Source organism: Meleagris gallopavo, chromosome 21, assembly GCF_905368555.1.
Source record: "Meleagris gallopavo chromosome 21, MGAL_WU_HG_1.1, whole genome shotgun sequence".
Taxonomy (NCBI): domain Eukaryota; kingdom Metazoa; phylum Chordata; class Aves; order Galliformes; family Phasianidae; genus Meleagris; species Meleagris gallopavo.
Window position 1 is genome coordinate 9847756 of NC_139424.1, and position 24074 is coordinate 9871829.

The window sequence follows — 24074 nt, forward strand, 5'->3', positions numbered from 1 at the left end:
CCATCTACTTCCATCACTTTCAGCTTCCTTTCTCTCTTGTATATCAGAAAGACGCTGCTTATGCAGCTGGTGTGAACCTGTAATATATGAGTGATCTTCCATGAAACGATCTCCACTGTTGCTTCTAAAGATGAAATAGGCCCTAGTTTTAACCTTCATCTTTCTTGTTCCAGCTCAATGTCACTGACTGGATCAAAAGTTAGGCTTTTTATAGATTGATTTGATGAGTGTACATGGATTCACACTTGATACTGGGGCTTCTAAATTACAGTAGAAGTCAAACTGGAGAAGAATAATTGCAAATGTTAAAATAAATGAACAAATAAAAAGCTGCATTTAGGAGACAAAAAGTCAATTTTGTAAGATATGCATCACTGGAAGTTGGTTGTCCAATAGTCATCTAGAGTGCAGGATTCCTTTTAGCTCTTGATTTGAATAAAACCTTACATACCAGGCTAAGGACTGACTATATGTAAATCCCAAGAGTTTTTTGTGTGCCTTGTAGGTTTCATAGGCATTTAAGTTGAGGTACAAAGCTGAGCACCTGGTAAGTATATTGAAGTTGCTTGCTTTTGGCTTTGGATAAACTTTGAATGAGCTGAATTGTCAAAAATACTTCTGACTTATCTTTTAGTCTCTGAAGGACAGTCAGCTTACTGAATCTGGCACTGAGTTATGTGACCTGCACCTTTGGCTCTCTGAATTATTTTCTCCACTCATCCATAAAAATCAATCAAGATATGAATGGCATTTACTGAAGGACTTGCAGAGCAAACATCCAAACTGGAATGCCATGCTATCAAATTTAAGCTTGCATTTTCAGCTGTTAAACCTCCTTTTTGAAAAGTTTTACTGTGAAAACAAGTGCATATAATTTTGGAGGTAGTGCAACTTTGTTCCATCTTTTTGAAGGGATGGAACATTTGGAAAAATGCTTTCATATGCTTTTGAACAATGTTTCTATTTGCTGTTCTAGGAAATAACATTCTTTAATGTAGCAAGTTAGTATATGGGGGGGGAAGGCTGAAAGGGAATAATCAATTTATTCTCTTAAGTTATATCTACTTGTGCGTGTAAAAATAAGGTGGAAAAATTTCACCCTGTGTATTTAATTTCAGGAATGTATTGTCTTAGTCTCATAAAGCTGTAACTCCTTGATTTTTAGCTGTTGAGTGCTGTGATCAAATGGTCCTTTTTGTGCTTTTATAGTGAACTGCAGTAGCACAGCTATTTCTGTTAATAACTATTCATTTATTAATGCTATGTGCTGCCTTTTGCGTTTTTCTTGACGATAGCATGTTCTACTTTAGCCTAAATCCCTACAGCTATGATGAAAGCTGTCTCAGCAGCAGTGAAGACCACATCCCACTGGCTGCTTTGCCCTTGCTGGCTGTTTCATCCCCTCAGTACCAGGACGCAGTTGCCATGGTGATCAGTAGAGCAAACCAAGTTTACAATGACTTTCTCAAATCTACAGATGGAGTTGGCTTTAACGGGCAGGTAGGGCTATTATTTTCTTACATAAAAGAAAAATTCCTCTGGAGCAAGTCTTTTTCTTGTTAAGCCGTTTCTAATCTGCGTTCATGGTTTTAAGCTATGAGTGTGAGGGAACAATACTGTAAATTTGATGCATGAACATTAGCTTGGGATTACTTATACAAAATGCCCTCTCAGTACTCAGCATGAGGAAGACCCTTCTGGAACCCTGTGCTGAATCTAACCTGGATTTATTCAGTTGGTAGAAAGTGCTATATCTTCTCCCACAAGCCTTTTGACACCTAAGCTCTTAGTAATTATTGCTATGAACTCTAATAGCATACAGGAGCCTTAGTTGTGTATTAAGAGTGTATTATACTAAGCAATGGACAAGTCTGCCAGCCCAAAACAACTGCTAATCTATGTTTCTGAGTTTGTCACACACCTTCCATAGCTGAAGAGTTGGGTCATCGGCACATCCCTGACAGCAAAAAGAATCCAAAATTTATTCATCATTTATTCGTTTATCCATCACAGTAGTAATAAAGCATTTGATAGCAGAGAAACTCAGAAGTTTAAATACTCAGTTGCTGACTCTTTTACAGATTTCTCATGTAGCTCTGGGATACTCATTTAATTTTTCTGGTATGGTCCACTCCTCAGGAAAGTCACCTGTTGAATTCTTCCAGCTGACATGTGTCACAGTTATTATTATTCCTGCTTCTCCATCTCTAGTCTAGAAAAAAATAGTACTTACCTACTTTAGAATAAATATGTTACTGCTACTCTGCGTGAGTTATTGATGTTTTATGATAGCTGGAAAAATTCATTTCCCTAAAGTACAATGACTTCCTGTTTACACAAGGGGGAAAAAAAAATTGCATTTGGAGTGCAGTGTAATTCTTGAAGGAAAAATGTGTCTAATTACACCTTTTATTTTCCATAACTACAGTAAAATTACACTGTGGCATACCAGTATTTTCAGATTAAGCTTTGGTTTAAGCCATTTATAGTATCTACAGTAAACTCTTCTTGCCCAAACACGCAAACAAACAATCCGCAGTGATAGAACATTATAAAGTTGGTATTATGTGAAAAGGAATTGTACCAGTTATGGAAATAATTGTGAAAACAGTTCTCTAAGTTAAAAATTAAATTTTATGGTCAACAACAACAAATATCCCTGGTGTTTATTGCAAACTCTATATTAATATTACATGTACAGAAATTTGTATGAGCTTTTACCATCAACAAGTACCAGGATTGTTTGAATGCAGAAGTGACCTTTCTGCAGATTACAGTGCCTTGCTTTGGTTCTCAGATATAAATTTCAGTTTAACCACTGAGTAAGTCATGTACTTCTGAAATATATAGCGTATAGCCTGAGCTTACCCTGTGTCTTTTATATTTTTATCTTTTCTATCAGGTTGTATTGAAAGTTCAGCAGATCAGAATCAGACTTTTTGTTTTATGCAGCATGTGGATCAACTCAACTCTATTAAGTTAATGCCAATGATAGTGAGGATGAGAATTGGAATGGTAGATTTACAGAAATACCATTAATCCGTACACAAAATGTGTTGCTAATTTTATTAAAGTTACCAGTGTTTTGTCTGTAAGACAGATTCTGCAATGATTTGGACTTTTTGAGCTGGAATCTGACTGTAAGTAGCTGGAAGAATTCTGTGGTCCATTTACGGCAATTCTATGATTATCAAAACAGTCCCTGGGACAGATATTTGTGGCATAGGGCATATGTCTGTAAAAAAGAGAAAGTGGGAAAAAGTGACTTCACACTTTCAACTGCAGTAGGAAGCAAGTATAAAAAAAAAAATGAACAAGGGTTTAAAATGAGTTGGGAATGTTTCTGCAGTTCTGTGACGGTTTTTGTTTCTTGTAAAATACTTGCTACATTTCACTAATTCACTATTTTTTTTTTTTACTCCTTCAGGTGTGTCTCGTTGGTGACTGCATTGGAGGCATTTTGGGGTTTGATGCCATTTGCTATAATACTAACAGAACTGATGAGAGTCAGAACAGTAGCAGGAGAGGAAGCATCAGCAGCATCCAGGTGAAGAGAAAAAAATCTACTCAGCTGAAGTTCATTCCCTATATATAGATTCATTCCCTAGATGGGAACTAAGAGATTCAGATCCATATTAAACCAGAAAAAATTTAAGGGTTTGGAAAATAACAATGATAAGGGATTTTGCTCATATCTCAAAAAATTGCTATCTGAAAATTAAATCTGCAGTTTCAGTTTTATGATACATAGAAATCAATAGTGAAGGCTTTACTAGTAAATCTTTAAAATAGGACTACTGAGTGTCTTCTGTTGCATCCTTAACTGTAGATGTAAATGTATCCTCCCAGTAATCTCAGGGTACTGTTTCTGCAAAGTCTTTTTTTTTTTTTTTTTTTTCCCCAGACACTATAGGATCAATTATACTACTGCCTAGGGGTAGTCTACCATTAAGATGTGCTCATAAATAAGTTCTGCTGACTAGTGAGAGATGTGCCTACTTTCTGGTGAAGAATGTAAGTCACCTGAGGTTGGGTGAACAGGCCAGTGAGAGTAACAAGGTCTCTAAATAGCTGCTACATTTGGAAATACGAGAAGATTCATTCTCACTGTGATCCAGAAGATGTTTTTTTGGTAGTAGAAGCACTTTTTTTTTTTTTAAACATTGCTGTCATATAAGCTGCATTGTATGTTCTCCACTTAAGAAGGAAAGCTTGAGTTCAACTAATTTTATGTACTTCAGACTTAAGTGGATATGGAAGAGTAGTGCTGATACTGAATGAGGTGCCTGTAGTCTATTATTTGATGGTTTTATGACGCTAGCTAAATTGTTTCATCTTTTGACTCCTTAGTTACATTTCTCACCAAAAATGGGAGAATGGGGATCAGAATTTAGGAGGACAGGTTCTCTGACTGCACTGCTCTTGCTTATTGTTCCAGTTTTCCTACTTTCCTCTTTTTCTACAACATTGCAGAGCTTCCTTCCCAATTTTTGTCTCCATCTTTTCCGTCTTCTTCCATTTCATTTCTAATGTAACTCCTAAGTTGAGAAGAACTAAGCATTGCATTTTAGAAGAGGAAGATGGTTCTCTCTTGCTGCAACAGCTAAAACACATTATTTTGAAGCAGACAACTTTCATTAGAACAGATAGAGAAAATTGATGATTTTTACCACATGGATACATAATACATAAAACCCACCTGTGGGTGACTGATTCAGAGCCTAATTATTGATACCATTTCACTGCAGATGAGTTTTTTATTGTGGCATTTGGGGGGCACTGAGAGAGCTTCTATCAATAGAAAAACAGATATTAAATTGTTTGAAGTGCAGAGAATAGTCTTTATACTGATCATTCCAGCCTTCTTCTAATGTACTACCTGGTGTATTTTTAAGTGGTTTAGTGTGTTTTTCAGAAGTGTTTCTCGCTCCCTGTTAGGGCTCAAACAGGTGCTGAGTTGGCCTAGTTTCTAACCCTTTCAACCACTGTTTTGATAAAATGAGGTCAAGTGTATAAATGCATCCCATTTGTATAAGCTCTGTTGAATTTCGATCCCTGTCTAAATCTTCTTTTTGCTCTGTTCATTCTCTGAAGGATAATCCCCTTTTAACAGAGGACTCCAGTCTGGGTGGCAGAAAACACCTGAGCAAAAGCAATATTGACATCTCAGAAATCATGGAGGATGAAGAGCCGAGACAGCTGTTGCCTAGGAAACAGAGTGACTCATCCACCTACAACTGTGATACTATAACAAATCATCATGCTTTCCTGTCTAGGTAACTAGTGTGTGATAACTGAGTGAAAGAAATACGATTGGCATTGAATTCAGCTTGTCAGCACTGGAGGGGCAGAATCATTTCTATTGGTTCTGTTGTGTTCCTAGAGGTTTGCTTAAAGTTCTTGCAAACATCCTCCAAAGAAAAGACATAGATTTAGTGGGTTTGGTATGAATTTACTCACAAGTTTTTTTGTTCTTTTTTACTCAGCTGTGAGAGTTTTGAATATGCAAAACTAAATGCAAGTTTCATTTCTTCAGAAGAACCCACAGAAGTCAAGATGAATGAATGCTTTATAATTCTGAATTTGTTACTTTTTTTTTCTAAACACATCTTGGACTCCCTTTACAGGCTTTTCTTTATTCTCTAAAGAGTAAGATGATTGTTTTTGGTGTTCCATTGGTCTGCAAGCTCCAGACTATCTTTAAAGCAAAACAACAACTAAACCTGAGTAAATATCTTGCCTAGATGGAAGGAGGCTGTGGGCAAGATTTAACATAATTCTTTATGTCCTAACAAATATATAGCCATTTCTTTGCATGTATGGCATAGAAACTAAATAAGCGTTTTAATCATTTACAAAATGAAAAGCTATGCATAAGGCATCGCTGTAACTTTTTAATATCTAAAATTTGTATTGTCCTAATACAAGTTGAGGAGGCTCAAATTCATATTAAAAGTTTCAGACTAAACTTAAATTCATCTATACAGCTAACAGGAAGAAGAGGTAATTTTTCAGTTTTTAGAGTTCTTGCATAACTTGCTGATAAGTATTTCAACAGTACAAAGCTTGTGTGTGTTAAAGCAAATAAATTTAATATCCACACTGGAAATCATGATAAGTGGCTGCTATACTGTAATTATTTTTCTACAATTTAAGGCATGTTTCTTGAATCTAGATGTGAGTGCTAGAGCTTTTTAATCTACCTGTTTGGGGAATGCATTTCTTCTCTGGATTCATTATAGTTAAATCAGTGTATTTTCTTTGCTCAGCATCCACTCAAGTGTGTTGAAAGATGACGCAGACTTTCTTCCTGCGAATTCCAGTCTCTCAGATGTAAACCTGGGCCGGTTTGATTTTGAGGTGTCTGATTTCTTCCTCTTTGGATCACCGCTGGGTTTGGTGCTGGCCATGAGGAGTACTGTTCTGCCAGGCCTGGATGGTAAGCTCTTTCTAACATTAGAATGCGGGATGCTTAATGACTTTGTAAACAAAGAGGTTATTTTAAAAGCAGGTAAATAAAGGTGTCTAATGGAAGTCTGGGGAATGATTTCCTGCTTGAAGGGTTCCTTCTTCTAAAAGATGGGGATGTCAGTGCAAGCTAGTACCAAGACATGAGATGATGGAGTTTAATTCCAGCGGTGTCACTGCTCACCTATTCACTGTAGTGTGTTATTTGTCCTGCTGCTGATCATGTATATTCCTGACCATGTAATGTGAAAGTTTGTACTTCACCAAGGAGTAATCCTTGAAAATGATACCAAAAATGGCATCTGTGCTTGGTTTAGTATTTCATCTTGCTCATTTCTGGCCTCATGACTAAACTTGGTCCCCAGATGTGTTGGCTGTGAGCTGTTTTTAACAACACAGCAGGAGAGTTTGCTCAGAAGTTATGTATTTTGTGTGCAGTCTGATTACATTCTCTTGAATACTGTGCTGCATATGAAAATGTTTGTGTGTTCAAAAGTGCCACAATTACTTTTATAAGTTATTGTTGGCTATATATAAACATATCCTTTAAAATTAACTTTGGAATCTGCTTTCTGAAATTTTAAATTGCGTAGGAGGGTCACTGGAAGACTGGGAGCTCTGTCTGGTTTTCTTGTCTGCTGCATGCCTGCATCTCAGATTGTAATGTCTCTGTAAACTTTTTTTGCAGCAAGTTGTTACTCACAGATGTAATTGTAAATTATTTTCTTAAATTGCACATATTGCCAGATATGTGCAAGTTTGGATTGCAGGAGTCCGTATTAACCATCTTTATGCATAGACTCCTTGAAAATCTTAAAATGGCAATACCAAACTCTCTTTTTCTCTTTCATTCTCATTGAAGTTTGTCAGATTCGTCCAGCCTGCAGCCAGGTGTACAGTTTCTTTCACTCCGCTGACCCATCTGCCTGCAGACTTGAACCATTGCTAGAGAAAAGATTTCATCTCCTGCCTCCATTCGGTGTTCCACGATACCAGAGATACCCACTGGGGGATGGAAGATCTCATCAGTTAGGTATAGTACCTATTTTCATAGCTCTGTTTATTTTATGTTCTCTTGACATTTCTCTCCTTACACAGCTCAAGAGGATTTGAACTGCAAATATGCTAGCATGATAAAAGTAAGTAATCTGGATCAGAATGGCACAAATATATTTAGCAAGTATTGAAAGAAGATTCACTCATTTATATATATATATATATATATATAAAATTCATTTTTATATATATATGTGTGTGTGTATGTTTCTTTATTTTATTTTGCTTTATTCTATTTCTATTATCTGCAGGTGATGCTATCCAAAACTACAGTGCTCTGTTCCTTGAGAACAGCTCTTTGAACATAACTCATTCTCAGGAGAGTTCTGAATCTACGAACACATCTCAGAAACAAGAGAGAAGGTTGAGCTTGGCCAGCACAAACAGTGAAAACTCAGGGTCAGCAGAGAGCTTGTCATCAGCATGCCTCACCAACAGTGAGTGAAGCTTGTTGCAGTGTGCATAGCAAAAGCCGTTCCCACTACATCAGAAGTGATTATTCTGATAATTAGGAAAATTAATTTCTTGGAAATTTGAGGAGAACGAGAACAGCTTAAGTTGTTGTGTTTTTTAAATAACACAACTTAGCTTGCTCTACTGTTCATAGTAATGTAGGTGAAGTAATAGAAATGAAGTTCTTTATATAGACCCTTATATTAAGGTGACAGAGTTATTAAGGGTTTCAGACAAACTTGGGTTTAGAGCCATGGTCCAAGCATGAAGAAAGATACATAGATAAAAGAATCGTTTCTCTTAAGTACCACAGATTGTTATATTCTTCTTTTACAGACTGTAATGTTATCTTAGTACTATTGTCACCATTTGGAAAGTACGATTCTTGCTACATAATATGATCATAAAGTTAACTAGTCTTTCCCTGTACACTTTTTGTGGGCCAGGAAGCAAAGGGCAGCATGCTGTGGTGACCTCTGCTTCCCAAAACTTGCAAAGCAGTTTAGACAGCAGAACTTCAAGGGATTATGCAGTTGGTGAAAACAGAACTTCTGTGTTAGATTGATGCTTTCAACAGGCTCTAAATGTCAGTATTAAAAAAGCAGAAGGCTTCATTCTGTTACCTAGTTTATACATTTAAACAGCAGATTTGTTATGAAGACATCTTTTAGAAATGTTATGCTTTTTTTTTTTTGTAGTTACTGCTAAGTGGTGGGGAACAAAGCGAATTGATTATGCCTTGTATTGTCCAGATGTCCTGACAGCATTTCCAACTGTGGCCCTGCCACATCTTTTCCATGCCAGCTACTGGGAATCAACAGACGTTGTGGCATTCATTTTAAGACAGGTTGTTGATGTTTCTTTCTCTCTCCACAATGAAAGAACTTCTCTAATTTAGAGGGAATAAGGAAAAAAATGAGACTGAAGTGTATAAGAAAAGACTGTTCATTACCAGTCTCTCCTGTAACTGTACTAGTATGTTTATAGGCATTGTGTGCCCTGTCTCCTTAGAATTCATTTCTAAGGCATGTGATGTCTCCCTTATTCCTGTTGTTCCAGTTTTTAAATCACAACTGTCAGTGACTTGGAGATGATTCGTGCTGTGACTTCTAGAGAAGGTGGTGAGGTTGAGAAATCTCACCTGGGTTGAAAATAATTTAGTGATATTTGAGTGTGACCTGCAGTAAAAGCGTCTCTCCAAGAAGCCAAGATGACCCTCCTGTAGAATCCAGTTATAAACATTTTAATTTAGATTAACCCAGAAATCAATGTCTCTTTTATCCAGTGAATGATGAAACAGCTACTGCTTCGAAGGAAAATGGTCAAGAGAATAGTGCAGAAAACTACACAGTCATATTTCTTGATTAAATCAGTTGGGACAATGTCAGTGTGCTTGCTGCTCTCACATCTCCTTTTAGCTGGTCTCTGAGTGTTAAGTCCTTCCATCTCCTGCTCTCTGTGCTGGTGTCAGTGGCTAAATTCTGTCATCTAGTGCATCCAGGGAAATGGGAGCTTGGTAGCTAAGTTTCTGTCAGTTCAGAACTGCTGCTGAGTTGTACTGTGCAATTGTATAGAAGCCCCATTGTCATAGGCCAGTCAGTGAATAGAGTGTGCAGCAGAGAATCTGGCAGATACTAGGACTACTTGTTGAGTTTTGATTGATATTTTAAGCTAATGAAATTCTAAGATTCCTTCAGCCTCTTGCTGTCTTTTTAAAGCATCCCTTAGAATATCTAATTTCATTCAGAGTGCATCATTGAGCAATGCTGTATTTTTAAAGCTAGTTTAAATAAACTGAATCTGTCCTCTGTTCAAAATACCGTTAACAAATACTTCTGTGGTCCTAAGCTGCCTTACTGAGTTAGCAAAGAGGAAATGTCACTATTTCTTGATGTCATCCTAATGTTTTTACCACTTTCCCTGGATTTGTGTGGTTAAGGGAAGGATTTTAATATTAAAGAACATGTGGAAAAACTGTTTCATACCTGAACTTACCCTTACAGATGAATAAGCTACTTTTGCTCTGTTGGCCAGCACTTAATGCAACAATATGACCTGTATCTTTCTGTTTTGCTTGTGCTGTTTGCTCTGCAATGTCACTCAGCTGGGACAGCAGTATAACTCCTTTCCTTGTCAAGTGCAGGGCTCCCCAGGCAACACACAGTTTTTTAGAATGTTAATATCGTTTCAGGTGATGAGATATGAAAATGTAAATTTCAAAGAAAATGATAGCCTGGATCCCACAACACTAAGCCCATCCAATCCACGAGAAAAATGGTTACGCAAAAGGACGCATGTAAAATTGAGAGTAAGTATAAATCTGAATATCTAGGGCAGCTATGGAAATTGAGTCGGGCAGCAATTTAAGTGGAGCCTAATTTCCCAAAGCATGAATTTTACCTGCAAACTACTGATACAGTCCAGAGGCGATCTAGCAGTTAGGAAAGAAAAGCAATTTATTCTTGGTTTATCATTAGAATTTTTTTTTTTCCCCCAAATGCATGTGTTTAAATAACAGAAGGACCTGTTAAGCACAGGTTGTTCTTCTGTTTTCTTATATGCTGGATGAATTCATGACCCAAGAAAAAAGTATTTTCTTCTTTCTTTACATGCCATGAGATTAAATAATAAATGAAAAAAATTCACATATTGTGAAATTTCATTTGGAAGTCATGGAGCTTCTGACTATTCTTTTGCTGTAGAAAAATGACGCCACTAAGTTTCAGATAAATTTTTAACTAGTATTGAGTAACACTGTAAGTGTTAGTATGCACTCCGGAACACAACAGGTTGAAGCATGATCAGCAGCAAAAGCTTGTGTCCTGTATATGCTAAAATGTATACTCAGTTTGAAAGTATTGCCAAATTGTAGATATTATTCCAGCGCCAGCATCAGTTAAAGCATTCTTGTGGGAGATTTGCTTTTATGAAAAATTCTGGTTACTAAAAATATGGAAAAATGCCTCACAGGATGAATGCCTTGCATGTAATAATATCGCTCTATGGCACCACTTGTACTGAAGGATAATTGGCATTCCCTTAAGTGTACTCTCCTATATAGTTGGAGTGTCTATAAAGGTACTCTCTTACTTTGTCATCTTGGATGTTCTCAGTGGTGTCTTTATTTAGTAACACCCCCATTAATGGGGTCCTGGCTCTTGCTGAAATAGAAGCCCAGTTTTGTTAGGGTCTCTAAGGTGCACTGGGAGTTCCTCAAACACACTGGGACTGTGTTTCTTTATCACTGTGCTTAACAACATAATAGAAACAGTAGCCTTACATAAAAACTAACACTTCCCATTTTTTGGTCTCATTTCAGAATGTGACTGCTAATCATCGGGCAAACGATGTAATTGCTGCAGAAGATGGTCCTCAGGTACTTGTTGGGCGCTTTATGTATGGACCTCTGGACATGGTAGCTTTAACAGGTGAAAAGGTAAAGATCAAGTATTCTATTTCCTTGTTTTTTGTCAACTGACATACAGATAGTTGTTGAATATAATGCACATGTAGTTCATAATATCAGAGAGAGCCTTACAGAGAGGGGAGTATATAACTAGCATCTCACCATGCTGTAAGCACACTTTTTGGTAGATTGCATTTTTTCTAGCTACAATCCTTTTTATATGATGCTGGACATCTCCTCTGGTTAATGAAGAATATGCTAAGCAGTGATTTCTGAACCTGTCATCTGTTTGCATCATCTGCTGGAGATGATTAACTTGAGCAAGAATAAAAAAGAATTGAATAGCAGTTGGCAATTCACTTAAAGAGAAGTATATATCCTACTTTCAAGGTAAGAGAACTGGATAAAGGAACTGGGATTCTAAAGATTGGGTAGCTGCTGTTTCTCATATACATGGAAGAGTAAAGAGTAGTTTTAGAATTTCAGTAATGTGACATATCTGGATCAGTCTGTGCTCTTAAAGCTGACTGCAGTAGCCAAGTTTAAAACTAACAAAGCGAAATAAATATTGAGTGAACTCATTTGGTCACATTTAGTGAGACTAAGAATTTTTAATGGAAATTAATGTAGCAGTGTTGCTGAGCTGTAAGTAAAACAGAAGCACGGAGACTTCACTTTGCCTGTTCTGAAGGTTTAGTATGCAGTAACTTAATATACACACACAGACTTAAATGATCCTTTTTCTGCTTTGAGGTTCCTGCTGAATTCCTGAGCTCTTTGTTTTCTTGATACCTTCAGTACTGAGTGTTTTAATTGATCAAGGCAATAATGAACTCTTGTACTGTGTGTTAGGAAGCATTTTCTGGTTGTGAGGACCCTCTGAGAAGTTTCTGAGTTTTAAGGCTCCTTGAAACTTGCAACCTTTGGTTACAAAACACAAATTAAGATGATAATATGATGAAGGCTTGGCATGCCATGCTCCTAAGGTGGCAATGATATTGCCCAATATCACACCAGATGACTGTTGCGTTGGTTTTGCAGGTTGATATCTTCATAATGACTGAACCATCTTCTGGTAGGTGGGTGTATTTTGACACAGAGATATCCAACAGCAGTGGCCGGATATCCTACAGCATACCCAAACAGAAGAGACTGAGAGTTGGTGTATATCCCATCAGAATGGTGGTCAGGTAACAGTTCCAAGCTGATACTAAGGCTTTTATGAGCTCCTGTGATCAGGAAGACATTGATGTGTAGGATAGAAGGGGACATGGAGGGGGATTTTGGTCAGTTCTACATTATGCAGCAGACTTCTGTGTGGCCTTAGGCAAATGATTTAATTTCTTTGCACCTCAAGTCTCCAGTGACAGTTCTGTTTATCTTTCCTTGGTCTTTTTCCTGTATTATCAGCTTAGATTTGAAGCATCAACCGTGTGCATACTGGCCAGCTTAAAGGTGTTCAGTCCAGTGGGTTTTATCCCTTCTGCAACATAAATCCTCAACATAATTCAATTTAGTGACATTTGGACTTGCAAAATTAGGGAGACTGAATGACTGTAATCAGTCTTCTTATGGCAAGAGTGTGTGACTTGAGTTATTTCAGAGCTTCTTCACTGAGGAAAAGATTACTGATGGGTATGGTTGTGTGTTCTTCAGTAAGAAGCTTTTCCTGTTGACATGAACAGTAGACCATGTACTGTCTTCTTTTCAGCCAGCTATTTATATGTTGATGGCAGGCTGATTGTAAGAGTCATTTTAATTCTATACTTCAGAATTATATACTATAATTCTATAAGACCATATTTATTCTAAAACTGAGGGAAGAAAACAGCACTTAAAAGTAACAGTTCATTGAAATCAATTCTCCTGGCTCTCCATCACTTAAAAAACCAACCAAACAAAAAAAACAACACAAACCAACTCAAGTAAGTCAAGCATGAAGAGTGAAAAGGTGTGAAATAAAATTTGTTGGCACAGGTGCAGGACTAGGGTAAGCTGTGCTTTTAAAAATTCTTCTGTTTAATAAAATTCTAGTAGAGATAAGTTGATGTCTATAAGCAGGGAGACGCCAATAAATGATACATATCAGTTTTTCCACTGTAATTTCTAATAATTTGCCAGTAATTATAGACTTGGGGAAAAAAAGATATAGCTAATTTCTGTGCAAAATGCATGTATGTACACAGAGCATTAGTGTATTATCTGTGTGTATATATAGACAACATTAAAAGTTTAAGTTCTTCAATGTTGTTTGTTCGAAATAAATCACATATTTGTATGAATGTGATGTCTTATTAAAGTCAGCTTCCAAATTCCTTGTTTGGAAAGTTATTTCCTAAAAGTGTAGGCTTTAATTTCCCCATAAAGGACTGAAATGAAAAGTCCTGTTTAACACAGATTGTTGAAGCTGCAGATCCAGTCAGATCTAGTGCAAGTTCTTAACTAGAACATGCAGAAAATATTCTCATTTTTAAAAAAGATATATTGCTTTCAATCTCCAGAGGGGACCAGAGCAGTGCCACAAGCTACCTGACTGTGCTTCCTCGGGGAATGGAATGTGTTGTGTTCAGCATTGATGGTTCATTTGCAGCAAGTGTTTCAATAATGGGAAGTGACCCCAAAGTCCGAGCTGGGGCTGTTGATGTTGTAAGGTGAGTATGGTTTGCATGCTTTGCTTTGTAAATTTCTAACTTTTCTGTTAGAACATAATAGGACAGAAAAGGGCAGAGTAGATTTTTTTTTTTACTAAATATACAAAAATTCTTTAAAGGATAGAATGTTTTGCAGATACGTTTCTGTATTTACTTAGACAACAATTGTTCCTGGTTTTCAGAGGAATCTTAGAATGCTTTGGTTTACTTTATAATTTGTACATTAAGTTGCATAAAGATTGCTTTTTGAGAATATGATGTTAAATGAATTTATAATGATCTCATTTGTTACTGAGATTAGCAAAGAGTGTATTTTATGTTTTGTCAGCTTCAAATAAGGACATAATTCTGCTCCTGAATGACAAAGTGCCATGAGTGCAAAAGCATTTTCTGGAGGAAAAGTTAAAAGACTAAAATTCAGTCTTGCAATTCTTGCAGTGCTGCAGTGGGCAAAGAAATACAGCACTCATTTTGGAGCTCACATGGGAAAGGAGAGATGCCAGTTCTCTAGAGTTTTCCATTTCCTACAGGTGAAATCACAGGGAATCTCATTATAAATTTCAAAGGTAGTAGAACTTGAGATATAGCTCGAGTTCATAGAATCATAGAATTGCTTAGGTTGGAAAAGTCAAGATCATCAAGTCCAACCACAGCCTAACCATACTACCCTAACTCTAACAACTCACCACTAAGTCATGTCCCTGAGCACCATATCCAAACGGTTTTTAAACACATTCAGGAATGGTGGGTCAACCACCTCTCTGGGGAGCCTATTCCAGTGCTTAACAACCCTTTCTGTAAAGAAGTTTTTCCTGATATCCAACCTAGACCTCCCCTGTCACAACTTGAGGCCATTTCCCCTCATCCTGTCTCCTGTCACTGGTGAGAAGAGACCAGCCCTGCCCTCACTGCAGTCACCTTTCAGGTATCTGAAGAGAGCAATAAGGTCTCCCTTCAGCCTCCTCTTTCCCAGACTAAACAGCCCCAGTTCCTTTAGTCACTCCTCATAGGCCATATTCTCCAAGCCCTTCACCAGTCTTGTTGCTCTCCTTTGGACCTGCTCCAGCACCTCCATGTCCTATCTGTATAGAGGTGACCAAAACTGAACACAGTACTTGAGGTGAGGCCTTACCAGTGCCGAGTACAGGGGCAAGATTACTTCCCTAGTCCTGCTTACCACACCATTCCCGATACAAGCCAGGATGCTGCTGGCATTCTTTGCATACTGCTGGCTCGTTCAGCTGACTGTCCATCAGTACACCAAGGTCCCTTTTCATCCAGCAGCTTTCCAGCCACTCCTCTCCAAGCCTGTAGAGTTGCCTGGGGTTGTTGTGAGTTCATAGCTTTTAAGTTTTTTATGAGTCCATACTGTATGAGACTGGACTGTTGCTTGCTTTCTTCCATCTCTCCCAAGATGAAGATGTTATTACATCATTTCTCAAGAGGTGCAGATGCTTAGGCATGTTGATTCACACTTGTTGAAAGATCTTGTCTGACTGGTCTGTGCCAGGCAAAGAAATACTAATGTGACCTATGGGCATTAATTTATTTTTCTTCACCTGTATAATTTATCTGTTGCTTGTGACAGACATTGGCAGGACCTAGGATATCTGATTATCTATATTACTGGCCGTCCAGATATGCAAAAGCAGCGTGTGGTTTCATGGTTATCTCAACACAACTTCCCTCAAGGAATGATCTTCTTCTCTGATGGACTTGTTCATGACCCACTGCGACAAAAGACTATTTTTCTACGGAATCTCATGCAAGAGGTACGTATTAGAAACATGTTGATATTCTTGAAACCTTTTTCCAGAAATTGTCATTCATTGAAGTAAGAGCTCTCTTCCTTTGGAACAGTAAATCCTACTGCTGTTATATTTTTGCCATTCTTCATGTCTTTTCTTTCTTTCAAAGAGCAAAGGCGGCTAATAAAACATCCAAACGCACCTCTTGGCATATGGTATTACAAATAAATAAACGACTTGTTCTTTCCTGTCTGCCTATTCATAATTTTGCTGTCAATCAGATAGACAGATTTAGCTGTGTGTGCTTTACAGAAATGTTAACAGTGAGTTTATCTGCTGCTTCAGTGCAGAACAAGTTCCATCCCTGTAATGCATGTTGTTCGGTACTCAGAGTATTCACTCTGGAAGTGATGTTTGTTTCAGTGCCACATCAAAATCTGTGCTGCATATGGTTCGACAAAGGATATTTCCGTTTACAATGTCTTGGCTCTGTCGCCATCCCAGATCTACATAGTTGGACGATCAACAAAGAAATACCAGGCACAGTGTCAAGTAAGTAACTCTTGCTACTTAACTAGGAAGTCTTCAGGAGAGTAGGGAAATGTGTCTGTGTTAATGTGTATGCACACGCATGCACAAACTCACAAAATAAAGAGCAGAGAATATTTCAGAGGAAAAAAGGCAGCTTTGGTCTCAGAGGAGGCAGAGTGAATGATAAAGAGAATTGAATGGTCACAGGTTATACCTGCAAGTGCATGCATAGCATATTCTTGAACAACAAAATTGAAGAATTCATTGAAAATAAGAGCAAGAGGAGTCTAATATTATTCTTTCATGTATCTCTAACTAGGCTGCCAAAGATAGAAACTTAACTCCTCAAAGAGTCTATAGGTTGAGGCAGCAAGTAATTTGTCACTCCCTTTCTTTCCTTCATATTTCAGTTCCTCAGTGAGGGTTATGCAGCCCACTTGGCCTCACTGGAGTTCAGTCTTCATTCACGACCCAAAAAGAACAACTCTCGGATGATCTTGAGAAAAGGCAGCTTTGGCCTCCACTCTCAACCTGAATTTTTGCGCAAGAGAAACCATCTCCGCAGGACTATGTCTGTACAGCAACCTGACCCACCTTCTTCAAACCCCAAACCAGAGCGTGCCCAGAGCCAGCCTGAGTCAGACAAAGATCATGACAGGCATTTGCCTTCCATTGCTTGGGTTAGGGGTGGAGTCCATAAATTTGAATCTGTTCCCTAGGAAGCCTGAGGCTGTAGATTTTGGGTGCCCTCCATTTAACTTGTAGTCATGCCTCAAAGGTAATATTTAGGCAGCTTCAAACTAGGAGGTATAGAGGGGAAACTGTACCTCAGAGTCTTCCCTGCTCTGAAAAATGCCTTCTTACACCAACCAGAGAACTTCCAGTTTGTTCTCTTGACATATTGGGAAATTTTAAAACAATATAAAACTATCCCAAGTGCTTAAACACTAAAGCAACAGGAAAAAAAAGTATTCAGTTATTTTTTACAACAGATACAACAAAATGTGCAATAAGAGAAAAAGCTGCTACAGGCTTTTTACTCAAAAGAATTGTAGTATCAGCTAACTAGCTGCACCCAAAACAATATAAACAGTAGACCCCATAGGTTACAGAGAAAGTTTACACTTTAAAACATTAAATAGTTTCATCTGTTGCCAATTCACTTTTGATGAAGCGATATATTTGTAAGGGAAGCAGAGGTGAGAGTACAAAAATGGGTCATCAGGATTTGTACAGCAAGATGATTTTTGGGTGCCTTGAGTCCAAGATTTCCTTTCAGCTTATACTCTTGGTCAACAGATGCTAATATAGGCACTCATGCTGTATAAGGTGCTGGACATCAAGTAAATAGAACTCTGCCTGTGAACCAAATCGTAAATGCTTAATGTTAGAAATAAACATCTCTGCCACAGTTGGAAGTAGTTAGTGTTGCTGTATGCAAAGTGATGTGCAAGTGTACAAAACTGTGATTTTTGTGAAACTTGGTGACTGTGTAAAATGTGTGAATTGTGTGTAAGGAGGTGTCTCTGACCATTTCAGACCGAGATAGAATCTAAGACGGACAGCTTAAGGGAGCCTTTTCACTAAGGGATCTGCGATCTGCAATCTGCAGAATAGTCACTTTTTTCATTATTCTAACTAAAATCTTTAATCTGCAGGATGAAAGAGTAATAAATGCTAATGGAGTAAATTATTTACCTTCTCATGCTTGACAGCAAGTGCTCTGCTAAGACAATCTATAGCAATCAAAATTGCAACAGTTGAGCTTCAAAGAATGGAGGTGCCAAATGTGTGTTCTCCTTCTGGTTTCTCTTAGATCTTTTACTTATTAGAAGTAAAATGTGTGAAATTTTCCCTAAGTGGTAATATTTCTAAACTAAATGTTGTAATTAGTTTAACACAGCTGCAGTTTGCTAGTTCATAATGCATCTATTTCCACTATTCACCAACATAACTTTTGTGATAGAATTGATGTATGTTTCAAAACCTGTAGTGAAATTGCTAGAGCAAAAAACAGTTTTCTTTTAAAGTTAAAATCAGGCTGTTGACCCTGAGAAAGCTTGAAGTCAACAGGTGATTTCTTGAGCTATTTCTGGATTTGGTTTCTTGGACTTCCCTCCCTCAGTTTTTTGGCACCAGGGGAGGATGTCTTCATCTCCACGCTCCCTTTTAGGTTTTCCTATATAATAGTATAGCCGGAACAGAAACAAAACTGTTAGTTAATGAGTTCAAAATTGGTATGTAGAACAAAGGAGGAATGCAATGGAAAACTATGATGACTGTGCAGAAGTAAGTCCAATAACTCCCTGTTCACACGAAAGTTTCAGTGTGCTTTTTGAAGGACAGCTTTGTGGCTTTTGTCTTAAAAGGCAACCAGCAAACAAGTATATAAATGGTAGTGATTGCTGCTGTTTTTTTTTTTTAAGCTTATCACCTAGCAAATTTCTGAGTTACCTATTTCAAACATCCTGAAAGATCTCTGGCATGTCAGTAGTTTTTCATAATGCTTCCTGTAAGGGAGGGGGTAATTTTTTGCTGAAAGTTTAGGAAGGATGTTAAGATTTTAGTAGCTTACGTTCATTAGGAAGAGGTAACTTAGGTTACTGGAGCTTGGGATTTTTAATCTCTGCTGACAAGGTAGCCAGCTGCAAAAGCTAAATGAACTATACTGAAGCAGTTTTTAGGCTTACAAAGTTTTCCCAGTAGTTTCATAGCTGTTTAAGCCATAAATTTAAAGTAGTTTTCAATGTTTTATTGTGGTCCACTGTGTGTTTTTATTCTGATTGTGTCCCATTTCTTTCCTTAGCCTCTGCAGCTAGGAAGAGATTGCACAAGGTATACCAGAGAGCATACTGCATCTTCCTCCAGTCAGTTCACTGCTTGCACAGGTACCAGAGAAGATGTTAGAGCAGGGAAGGCTTCTTATTGTACTGATGAGGTTTTCTTTCCTGCTGCTGATCTAGGAAAGAAAAAAAGCTGGTAGCAGAAATGCACATCTGATGTTTATCTGTGCTCCTTTTCTGTTAAATATATCTTGCTTTAACAGGTAGCAAAAAAAAAAAAAGAAAAAAAAAAAGAAAGAAAAGTCCAGAGTACATCCTCTGAAAAGACTATCCACAGTAGCCCAGTGTCTGACCAATACATAACTGATATTACAGAGCAGTTTTGGCAGCCTTGTAGGATAACAAACATTCTTTTTTGTTGGGTTTCAATGACTGACAGTTTTGACTCTTGCCAGAGCAAGCCCAATGGAACATAAATATTGCAAGCATGCTCTTGGTTGTTGGTTTTAAATAGGTGGATGACTTGGAAAGTGGAGGAATGCAAAGAGCAAACTTGAAATTTGCTTAGAGGACATAAAGTCAACACTGACTGCAGAATTTGAACTTACTTTCTTAAGCACTGGGTGCTGGGTAGCATGTCTTCTCATAGTAATCACTATACCTACTAGTATTTGCAAAATTAATTCTGCTTTAGCTGTCTACCTCTATGAGCCAGGAGATGCCAAAATCCATTTTCTGATTTAAGTTGCTAACATAAAAAGACCTACTTCCTTTCAAAAGAGAGATCTGTGTGTGATTCTGTGACTGTTGTTAAAAGACTTCATATGAACACAAGGTTGTTTTCTTGACTCTCCCAGGTTGTGTTTTTTTTTTTTTTTTTTAGCCACCGTGTTGGTTCTATACACAGTATACTATGAGCTAAAAGTAGTAAAATAAGTGCTACTCTTCATGCTTGACTTAGAGTGGTAACAATTCAGTCTCTAAACATAGTACTGGAATTCAGCTGGAAATATTTTCCCTAACTTTGTTTCCTATGAGAGCTCACATGGTTGTTTCATCATGCCAACACTACTTAATGCTCAGGGATAGAATGGTTCATCACCTGATAGCATGCCTCCATCTGAGCACTTCGACAAACAATGATGCAGGCATCAGTTTGGAGGTTAAGGCTTCATGCTTATTTGGAGCTTATCTTCACAAACATCAGATGCATTTCTTTTGAAAGCACTAGCCAGCTGACACTAAAATGGTAAAGAATTTTCGTTGGAGATAAGACTATGAAAGAGGTGGTAGTGATTTAGGCATCTCACAACTAAGTTGGCAGTTCAATACTCTGTGAACATGGCTAAGAACTTCAATTACTTGGGCTTTTTTTGGCCCAAGTTATATCTGGGACAATCCCTGACGAATTGCTAGTTTTTTACAGCATATTTTCTTCAATCCCATTTTCTCCTGGAACATTTGCTTCTAGTCAGTGCTTTAGTTTTATACTATGTCTACATAAAACCACGTGGCTGCTCACAGACATTCATTTTCTGTTGAGACTACAGCTTCACTTCTGTTATCATGGAGGCATAATCAGTCCTCCTAAGCAGGCCATTCACTGAGGTCAAGAATGATCTTACAGTCTTTCAGGTTTCTACTGTTCCTTACTGCTGCATTCTCTGTACAGTCAGCACTTTCTTTAACCTTACAGTCTGTGGAAATTTTGAAGCCTCTCCACAGAAGGGAACATACAGAGATGCTGTATATTACAGAGAAGCACTTACACTTCAGCTGCCAAATAGAAGCAGCAGAAGTGAAACTGTGAAACACAAAGCTGTTATTTCAGTGAGTGCTGAAGTGGTAGTACAAGTCAGTACAAAGTAGGCCACACCTGAAAGCACTTACTACTTTGAATTGTTGATGTATATCCAGTTTTAAATTACTGTATTAAACAAAAACTAAAAACAACTGTAATCAGCGGCCATTTTATATTTATCGAGATTTATCTATCTGAGATATTGTGAAAACACACATTTACACTGTGGTGTCTTTGTGTAACTACTGAAAGCATCCTTAAGTGATGTTTTGTTTCTGCTTTCACAGCAAAATTGTAATTTTTTTTTTTTAACTATGGCTGTTTATTCAATTAAAAAAAATACTTGCATTCGCTAGTGCACTTGGAACAGGTTCTTGCTTGACAAATTACACCTATTTAGTTTTGTGGCAAGGTTAATTCTGCATAAAAATTTTGTCAAGTGTAAAATTGACATGGCATTGATCATTCCTCTCGCTCCTTAGAGATTTGTGAGAGTTGCTATTTTGATTTGTTTGGATGAAAATAGTCTTTAATTCTTACATATCACTTCTCCACTACGCAGGGAAGTCATTTCTAAACAAAATTAAAACTTTTTACTCGTTATGTAGAAATGCAGCTATCAAGAAACCACAGAGAAATAAACTTGATACTTTCAGCTACAATTAGAGCAAATTAGAACAAGAACAGTGACATTTATCTTGAAGCTCCACCATTTTGCAAAACAGCCTCTGTTTCCTTATGTTAGTGAACACATGTTATTTACACATTGCAAGATCATGGCACTGCTATTATGTGTTTTTAAGTTAATCCCCAATAGTTAAGGCTGTAGAATTATGATGTATTTCACAGTATAAATTCAGAAGGGAGGAATGAAATTCCTCTTCCTTTTATCACAGACTCACAGAATTGTAGGGAGTGGAAGGGACCTCTAGAGATCATCGAGACCAACCCCCTGCCAAAGCAGGTTCCCTACACCAGGTCGCACAGGTAGGCGTCCAGGCGAGACTTGAATATCTCCAGAGAAAGAGACTCCACAACCCCCCTGGGCAGCCTGTTCCAGTGCTCCATCACCTCACCTAAAGAAGTTCTTACGCACATTCGTGCGAAACTTCCTGTGCTGCAGCTTATGTCCGTTTCCCCTCGTCCTGTCTCCATGTACCACTGAAAAGAGACTGGCCTCACCGCTATGGCCGCCACACCTCAGATATTTATAAACCTGGATCAGTTCCCCTCTCAGTCTTCTTTTCTCAAGGCTAAACAGACCCAGTTCACTTAGCCTTTCTTCATAGGGGAGATGCTCCAGGCCCTTTACCATCTTTGTGGCCCTCCTCTGGACTCTTTCCAAGAGATCCCTGTCTTTTTTGTACTGGGGAGCCCAGAACTGGACACAGTACTCCAGATGAGGCCTTACCAGGGCAGAGTAGAGGGGGAGGATCACGTCCCTTGACCTGCTGGACACGCTCTTCTTAATGCACCCCAGAACGCCATCGGCCTTTTTGGCCACAAGGGCACACTGCTGGCTCATGGCCAACCTGTCGTCCACCAGGACGCCCAGGTCCCTCTCTGCAGAGCTCCTCTCCAGCAGCTCATCCCCCAGCCTGTATTGGTGCATGCAATTATTCCTCCCTAGGTGTAAGACCCTACACTTGCTTTTGTTGAACCTCATCCGGTTTCTTACTGCCCAGCTCTCCAGCCTGTCCAGGTCTCGCTGAATGGCAGCACAGCCTTCAGGCGTGTCAGCCAATCCTCCCAACTTCGTATCATCAGCAAACTTGCTGAGGGTGGCCACTATCCCCTCATCAAGGTCATTGATTAAGATGTTGAATATTGCTTCCTGTCCTAAATGTGTTAAGAACTTCATTTGAAAGCATTCTTAATCATACCAGAAAACCAAAGGTGTTTTCAGCTTTGTAATTTGTAACTGCTGCAATAATTGTTATGGCATAGATAGGATTTCCCACATTTTTCCTCCTTTTGCCTGTAAGCTACGGATGGTGAGTATGTTATAAAAGTACTAGACAATTCCAATGTGGACCTGTTCTTAATAAGCTTGTTGGCTTAACAGTGGAAAGAAGAAGAGATTATATGGTGCAGTTTCATAATTTGTTCTGGTTTCAGCTTGAAATACAAGATCTTAAATCAAGATTTCTGCATTGAACTGTTCATTTCAGTCATGCAAGGGAGAAAGTGGCACTTTTCATTTACATCTGGAGTTGATACAAGATAGAGTTTCCTAAGCGCAAACATTTCCAGCTTTCTTCCTCAGCTTCTGTGAGAACAGTGATTCTTTATGATCTATGTTCATAGCTTCAGTAGAAATCGTGGTTTTAACAAGGTAATCTGACTTCAATGCTATTTAATTGTTCAGTTGTAACTTTAAATTTCTATTTATGATCCTAAATTACTTTTTTTTAAAAAAAAAAAAAAAAAGGTAATCACACACCTTTCTGGATGAAGAGAGCTCTTTTTCTTCAGAATAGGAAATGTCCTGGAGCAGCTAGAATCCTGTGCCATAGACTCTGGAATCAAAGTAAGGTGTTGTATTCCCTCTCTCCCTCCTTTTAGATTAAGCCCAAGGTAAGGGGATAAAAGTTTTTCTATTTTTATTTAACCCAATAAGCTACCTTTAAAATTGCTTATCATTGGTCAGAGGGTAGAGGAGCATGAAACAAATTTTGGCAGATTATTGATTTGTAAGGTTGTATAGAACTCAAGTGGAGGAAGAGAGGGGGAACGAGAAAAAGAAACAGGTTTACTGCTGAGAGATGGGTTAATATAGATTACTATGTAACTTAAAAATTGTAGCCTCTAAGGGTTAGCAATTCTGGCACCTCTGGTGTAGGGCCAGAATGGCAGTTCTGTCACAGAACCCCAAGCTGTCTCCCTAATATATTTTTCTATTTGTTGGGGAGGGGACAGGGCAGTCCACTTAGAACTTAATTCCTATAAGTAAACTTGAAATTGTAAATGTTCTTTCAGTCTGTAGTTTTATTGAGTGTAAACTTTTAAATATTGTTTGTCAGTGAGAAGGTTCTATCTGGTGATAAATGTTTATATTTCTTATGGCTGCCTTGTAAAAATTTAAAAATGTACAATAATGCATTTCTTAATATGGAATAAGGAGTAAGATTTCTACAACTCGTATAGATTTTGATGTGAGCTGGTTTTTAAAATCTT

At 38.0% G+C, this 24074-nt stretch overlaps 1 protein-coding gene across 8 annotated transcripts in view; it reads left to right on the forward strand.

Annotated features, from left to right (window-relative positions):
• PITPNM3 (PITPNM family member 3) overlaps nucleotides 1–24074 on the forward strand; it is a 66165-nt gene that overhangs the window by 35887 nt on the left and 6204 nt on the right. For 6 of the 8 annotated variants that reach the window (XM_085240797.1, XM_085240798.1, XM_085240796.1 and 3 more), the window contains 14 exons: nucleotides 1311–1500; nucleotides 3428–3547; nucleotides 5095–5276; nucleotides 6270–6439; nucleotides 7331–7501; nucleotides 7776–7961; nucleotides 8676–8824; nucleotides 10169–10285; nucleotides 11297–11413; nucleotides 12425–12573; nucleotides 13885–14034; nucleotides 15623–15806; nucleotides 16206–16334; nucleotides 16724–18006. In XM_085240797.1, the coding sequence (XP_085096923.1) occupies nucleotides 1311–1500; nucleotides 3428–3547; nucleotides 5095–5276; nucleotides 6270–6439; nucleotides 7331–7501; nucleotides 7776–7961; nucleotides 8676–8824; nucleotides 10169–10285; nucleotides 11297–11413; nucleotides 12425–12573; nucleotides 13885–14034; nucleotides 15623–15806; nucleotides 16206–16334; nucleotides 16724–17032 (2323 nt within the window). In that variant the 3' untranslated portion in view covers nucleotides 17033–18006. Of the gene's footprint in view, nucleotides 1–1310; nucleotides 1501–3427; nucleotides 3548–5094; nucleotides 5277–6269; nucleotides 6440–7330; nucleotides 7502–7775; nucleotides 7962–8675; nucleotides 8825–10168; nucleotides 10286–11296; nucleotides 11414–12424; nucleotides 12574–13884; nucleotides 14035–15622; nucleotides 15807–16205; nucleotides 16335–16723; nucleotides 18007–19119; nucleotides 19399–24074 lie in introns of those variants that run through there. The other 2 variants (XM_085240801.1, XM_085240799.1) reach the window with 2 other exon arrangements.